The sequence below is a fragment of the Pinus tabuliformis genome, chromosome 9 (assembly GCF_031772625.1).
Source record: "Pinus tabuliformis cultivar Carrire ecotype Pingquan chromosome 9, CPIR1, whole genome shotgun sequence".
NCBI classification, from domain to species: Eukaryota; Viridiplantae; Streptophyta; class Pinopsida; order Pinales; family Pinaceae; genus Pinus; species Pinus tabuliformis.
In genome coordinates, this window is record NC_142307.1 from 473,841,813 (window position 1) to 473,848,693 (window position 6,881).

A 6,881-nucleotide genomic window follows, 5' to 3' on the forward strand; every position below is an offset into this window, starting at 1 on the left:
ATAACTCTTCTATTACATATCCTATTATAACTCATTCTCACATCGAAGTTCTCAAACTCTTTTGAAACATTTTTCATGCATTTTTTAAAGTTTTCAAGCATTCATAGACAAGGCAACGTCCAATTACATTAATTTAATGAGTGATACATTATCTATGCCTATTTCCATAGGAATTCAATTAAATGTCCTGCATAGATGCCTATTCTCAAATTGGTATTAAACCCATTGAAGTGTAAATCATTGGGATTAACTAGTAGTTAAGATAGAATCAGGTATCTAAAAATGTCATATCTATTGAATGAAATTGTGCAAGTGATTAAAATTTATATAGAAATGTAATCATATAACTAAAAAAGGTATAAACATGTTCTACCTGTCATTGATCTCAAATAACCCTAAAACAGCACATGACTCAACCTACCTCAAAGAAAGCTCAATCTTGAACATGCCCGTGATAAGATAGATGACGTATTAAGAGCTCCATTTCTCAAATCGTTTCTTATTCATCTCTATACATCATCAATTCTTTAGCACATTTAAATCCCAACAAAACTTTGATATGTAAAATTATATTACCCTGCCCCCTTTTAGACTACTAAATGAGACCATGCATAACTGCATTTGACCCTGTATCTAAGAAGACGCTTTCCAGCTATGCATAGATAGAAGACGCTTTCCAACTATGCATAGAGAGCATCTTCCATATTCATTTTTGGAAAACGAGATAATTTCTTTAAATCCATTTTGTTCTAAAAATACAATAAATAAAACACATGTTGAAATCCTCCTATATATGAAATGATGAAAAATAAAAACTTTGATATGTAAAATTATATTAAACTGCCCCCTTTTAGACTGCTAAATGAGACCATGCATAACTGCATTTGACCCTGTATCCAAGAAGACGCTTTCCAGCTATGCATAGAGAGCATCTTCCCTATTCATTTTTGAAAAACTATATAATTTCTTTAAATCCATTTTGTTCTAAAAAAACAATAAATAAAACACATGTTGAAGTTCTCTTATATATGAAATGATGGAAAAATAAAAACAGAGTTGCAAAAATATATGTACAGAAAGCTCCCTGACAAGAACCATTTAGCACCAGAATTTAATCTTATGAAAGAAACAGAAACATAAAATCCAAATTACTCTCATTTTCCAAAGTATGAAACACTATGAATATTTGTATCATATTTAATTTTTTTTCACAAACTTCTTAACACAACTTATTTAGGACACTTGCAACAACATGGGCACCTAAATTTATTTCCACAAATACCTTTCATTTACTGCCTACGTAGTGAAGCTTCATCATTCTCTCAAAGTCTTCATCAGAATCATGCATTTTAAGCGCATCAATACCATCAAATGTAAAGAAAACCAATGTTTTGAGAGGGAAGCTAAAATCCCTGAGGATAAAAAAAAAGAGCAGAAATATTAGTCACCATGCTTCAAGAACATCATAGAGAAAGAAAACCTGCATGAAACAATATGGCACTGTGGTAACCCATTGCATTTTACACGTTAAAAACATCGTGATTGGGTGCAGAATTCCCTGTTCCACAAGGTTTAAATGTGTACCAAAAATAGGGCAGCAATTTCACTACAACAATAAATGCATCAACACAAAATCCTTTCATCGGGTTGCTATGATTCACTTTTACAAATTCTTAGTAGCCTGTCTTTCTAGGCAAACCAATAGCAAGTTCCTTTCCACGGGCCCAATCCCGCGCCATAGTTTCACTTTCACCGGGCCATATAATATCAGACAATTTTGGCTTTATATGATATTGATAGTCACTAATGGTGGCTGTAATTTCTGGAGGGTTGACCGATAAGCTGGTTCGGTTTGACCAGTAACCACTATTGTGGATGTGTGTACTAGCTATGTTGATAATCTCAAAAGTAGATCCCATCAAGTCTCCATTTTTGTCTAATTTCATAGGACACGCAATGTCGTTGAAATGAATTTGCAGTGTTATCTTTCGCAATTGTGCTCCTCCTTCAAATGAGATCACTGGTTCAATCCCAGCAGATCTCAGGGATATGATGATCGGGCACAATTCTTACGCAAGCGGAAATCTGTGGCAGCTCAGTAACTTGTCAAAGATGGAGGCTTTACATATTCCATTTGCTAACTTATCTGGGTCCTTGCCTCCAGAATTAGGTAATTAACAGAATCAAAGTAGGTGGGTGTTGAACATCAACAGGCTTACTGGATCAATACCATGGTAGCTAAGCAATAGTATGAGCTTGAAGACGGCCAACTATCAATCCGCCAAGGGAACATGCTCACCATTTCCCTGCACGTTTTCATGAAAAATAAAAATGAAGGCTTAACTTTTTGAGAGAAATAATCATGTAAAGGCGAAAGTCATTTGGAGAAAAAATTCTTTATGTCGTTCGTGCTTTTCCCTGTGCTCAAATTAGGTAGCTCTAAGGAAGAACATGATGCAAGATCTTCATTTAGAGATCGTTCGTACAGCTGATAATGGAGACTTCTTTTGGTTACGAAGTCGGTTTGATCTTCTTACATGTGTCACTTTCATCTGCTCTTCACTTGAACCCTGCATTGTAGACAAACAACTCATATAAAGGTATCTCTGAAACCAAATTTTGGAGATACACAATCAGACAAGTATGAAATTGGATCACTATCTATAACTCATTCAAATATTTCCTACATGTTGGTTTGTTTTTACATATTTATGGAATGAATTGAGGACTTCCCAGAAGAAAATTTTCAAGGGAAGAATAGATATCCTAGAAATAAAATGGAAACAAGGTGCAGTGAAAAGAGATTTGACACTGAAATAAGAACATGAACAACATCTTTACATAAAATTGCTCACACAACACTGAAAAAATCTGATAAGATATATAAGAAAGATTGGTAGAATGGAAGAAGAGCATCCCCGGCTCCTAGAGAACTATTTTACCAACCTTGTAATGAAGAAACCAAATTCCATTTTTACTTGAAATGAAAAGGAAACAAGGTGCAGTGAAAAGAGAATTGAGACTGAAATAAGCACATGAACAACATCTGTACATCAAATGGCTCGCACAACACTGAAAAAGTCTGACAAGATATATAACGAAGATTGGTAGGATGGAAGAAACCAAATTCCCCTGCTCCTAGACAACTATTTTACCATCCTCGAAATGAAGAAACCAAATTCCACTTTTACTTGATATTCAATGGCAATTGATAAGCAAGAAAATGCCTTGCAAAGGTTGGAATATTATTTCAAAACCAAAACACAAAGGTAGAAAAAACAAAGGTAAAGCTTAACAAGTTTGATGTTGGGATTAAAAATAGAATACCTCTTTCATCAGAGTTTTGAAGCTCCCATAAGATGGAGAATCATCCATAGAAATCTCTTGAGTAGCCATACTTCCTTTCTCTGTTTCCGAGTATGTGTTGCTTCTCCTAACCTTCCTCTTTGGGGTATGAAATGAATTTTCTTGGGTACTTGATAAAATTGAGGTATTGAGTTTTCTTGCTGAAGTGTTTACCACCTTTGATGTCAAATACTCATTAAGAATTTCCACCTTCGGCACATAGGAATCCCTCGGCTCGAAGTTATTTTTGCAGGGCACAGTCATCTGCATTGAAGAAAAGTGATTTCTCTAGGGATATAGTATCTCCCTTCTCGGTATGGAATGACCATCTTCTGTAGGACCATTTTTCTCTGCTACAGTGTTCTGATCATGTTCTTGGGCTCTCTTAGGACTTGTACATTTGGCACTCTTTCTATACACACTGACCAAATATGTAGCAAGCATCGCAACTGCAAAAATAGATGCACCTATAGTTCCAAAAAGCAAGATATATTTCAGTGATTTTGCTGGAGTACTAGAATCTCCGAGATCATGAACAACTGATATGTCTGATCCCCCCTCCCTACTACTCTTTTCCACTAGAGACATGACAGATTCATTATGTCTGAATTCAAATTCATTTTGGCTCTCAAAATTTAGTGTCTTGGACTGACTGGCCATTGCAGGAATATAGTAATCACCTCCACCTGATGATGTGCTCAGTTCCTCTGGATCTTGAATGAAAAGGCTCTCAAAAGACACTGCTTCTGTGTTAGCTTCAAAACTCTGTATTTCACTGTTAGTTTCTGTTTCAGATGAGGAGAAAACAAAGTCATGTGAACCACTATTACCAAAATGAGACTCAGATTCATGAGATACACCTACACCAAAGTCCATAATTGATACCAATTCAGGAATACTGTCCTCAGAACTATTAACATTTTTTTCTGCATCTACTGGTAAGTTTTCTATATCATGTACACTATCTAGAATGACAGATTCAAGAACTTAGATATAAGCAGAGTCGGCCACGTCCCCTTAACATTCAGTGGAAGCCACTAGGGTTAGAATATTGGAGGGTCAAATTGCCCTAGCATGCACCTTCTACTGGTCGAAGGGTTGAGGATTCCTGCACTATGTCAATTCGCTTCGTTTTGCAGAGTATCGATGACTTACTGCAATTTATGATGGGGACCACCTGGTTAGGCTCTGCACCCATAGCTCCAGAACTCCCATCCCATGCTCGATCACCTGGACGAAATGAACCACCATGCTCCCACTCCATGTGATCCTGCTCTGCATCCTGCAATTTACAGAAATTTCCATGGGATTATAAGTTCACCTTTTGGATCCCTTCGACATGCCTTTGAGCGTTCAGAGGATGGTGAGGATTCTATGTAGTCATTTGTAGATTTCAAGAAAATATTTTAGAAAAACAAATTACCTTTAATATTGGTGAACCATGGAGGATCGTCCCGTAATAACCCAAGGTATCACGAACCAGTGGACAGCAGAATGGAAGGTAAAAGTTAGAAATTGAAAAATGACCCTTGTCTAGGAACCTAATGCAAGTAAATACCTGTAGAAGCCAACATGAACTAGACCGCAATAGACGCATAGATAACATAGAAAGATAGGGTTATCAGATTTAAAAAAAAAAACCAGTTGCAAAATTCCTAGCAGCAAATAGAAGAAATCCTCTGAAGTTTTCCAGGAATGTTTTTAGATATAAAATATTTACCTGTAATCTTGGCAAGCAATGGAAGAGCACCACAAACTACAAGAAGCCCATAGAAATAAGTAAGAACAAACCCTAGCGGAGCATGGTTTTCTTCGTATGTTTTTTGGAAGGTTCGAGAAATACGATGAGATTTTGAAAGAAGCCAGACCAAACCCCAATGGAGCTTTTAGAAAAACAAATTACCTTTAATATTGGCTAACCATGGAGGATCGTCCTGTAAGAACCCAAGGTATCACGAACCAATGGACAACAAAATGGAAGGTAAAAGTTAGAAACTGAAAAATGACCCTTGTCTAGGAACCTAATGCAACAAAAACTGGTAAGATATTTGATGTAAATACCTGTAGAAGCCAACAGGAACTAGACCACAATAGCTACATAGATAACATAGAAAGATAGGGTTATCAGATGTTAAAAAAAAATAACCAGTTGCAAAATTTCTAGTAGCGAACTGAAGAAATCCTCTGAAGTTTTCCAGGAATGTTTTTAGATCAAAAATATTTACCTGTAATCTTGACAAGCAATGGAAGAGCACCACAACTTACAAGAAGACCACAGAAAGAAGCAAGAACAAACCCTAACGGAGCATGGTTTTCTTCATATGTTTTTTTGGAAGGTTTGAGAAATATGGTGAGATTTTGAAAGAAGTGAGACCAAACTCCAGCAGAGCATGGTTTTCTTCATATGTTTTCTGGAAGGTTCGAGAAATACGGTGAAATTTTGAGATATGGCATATTAAACTAACGGTGTAAAACACCCCAATCGTCTAACACATAATCAATGGCCCACAATTGCCTTGAGCGTTCAGAGGATGGTGAGGATTCTATGTAGTCATTTGTAGATTTCAAGGAAATATTTTAGAAAAACAAATTACCTTTAATATTGGTGAACCATGGAGGATTGTCCCGTAATAACCCAAGGTATCACGAACCAGTGGACAGCAGAATGGAAGGTAAAAGTTAGAAATTGAAAAATGACCCTTGTCTAGGAACCTAATGCAAGTAAATACCTGTAGAAGCCAACAGGAACTAGACCGCAATAGTGTTGGCATTATGTTTTCTGGTATGGCTGTATGTTACAGATGTTGTACTTGATGGCAACTCTCGTGGCAAGGCTCTCGGTTTGTTGGAAATTAAGAAGGACGCAGGAAACCAGTTCAGAAGGTGCGTACCCGCAGGTACACCATGCAGGGTCCGCATCCAAAGATGCAGGCCAGCCGTTCAGGGGGTGCGTCCACCCAGTGCACACATTTCAAGGCAGAGAAAAGCACGTGGGGGTTTCTTGTGTTATCTAGCCGACGGTTTTGTGTTTCTATGGTGTCGGCTCGTGGTATTGTTCCATGTTTTGAGGAGGAGCTTGCCTATATAAAGCAAAGGAGATCATTTGGTTTTAGCAATGTCTTTGGTTGAATATCTTATGGGGTGAGATCTGGTCTAGATCTAAAAGGCGAATCTACTGAAGGACTGAGATCTCTTTGGCGCAAGATCAGATCTGTAGATCTGACTATTTGGGTTTCACTTAAAGTCTTGAAATCATTCATATCTGAAGGGACGCAGGCACAGCGAAAGGCAAGGGCGCCGGGACGCAGTTCAGTAGGAGGAGATCTGCGTGGGGACGCAGGGTAGACAAAGTTCAGGTGCGTCCAGGACGTCGTTCAGTAACTGGAAGATCTGCGTGGGGACGCAGGGCGACCAAGGTTCAGGTGCGTCCCTGAAGCAGCACGACGCGGTGCGATAGTATTTTTGGGTGCGTCCCTGCAGCAACAGGACGCGGCGCGATAGTGTTTTTGGGTGCGTCCCTGAAGCAACAGGACGCA

At 38.0% G+C, this 6,881-nt stretch overlaps 1 protein-coding gene across 11 annotated transcripts; it reads right to left on the bottom strand.

Annotated features, from left to right (window-relative positions):
* Positions 1-1,142: 1,142 nt before the first annotated feature.
* On the bottom strand, positions 1,143-6,101 carry LOC149149256 (uncharacterized). Of its 11 annotated transcripts, none has more exons than XM_089440478.1 (6): positions 5,571-6,100; positions 5,407-5,439; positions 4,769-5,279; positions 4,501-4,627; positions 3,328-4,130; positions 1,143-2,570 (listed from the first exon to the last, which is right to left on the bottom strand). In XM_089440478.1, the coding sequence occupies exons 3-5, from the start codon at positions 4,949-4,951 to the stop codon at positions 3,634-3,636; spliced, it is 807 nt and encodes a 268-aa protein (XP_089296604.1). In that variant the 5' UTR covers positions 4,952-5,279; positions 5,407-5,439; positions 5,571-6,100; the 3' UTR covers positions 1,143-2,570; positions 3,328-3,633. The 11 variants fall into 11 exon arrangements, with proteins under 11 accessions (XP_089296604.1, XP_089296605.1, XP_089296609.1 ...); XM_089440479.1 differs by having other exon boundaries at positions 4,769-5,101; positions 5,249-5,279; positions 5,407-6,100; XM_089440483.1 differs by having other exon boundaries at positions 5,249-5,279; positions 5,571-6,096.
* Between the last annotated feature and the right edge of the window lie 780 nt (positions 6,102-6,881).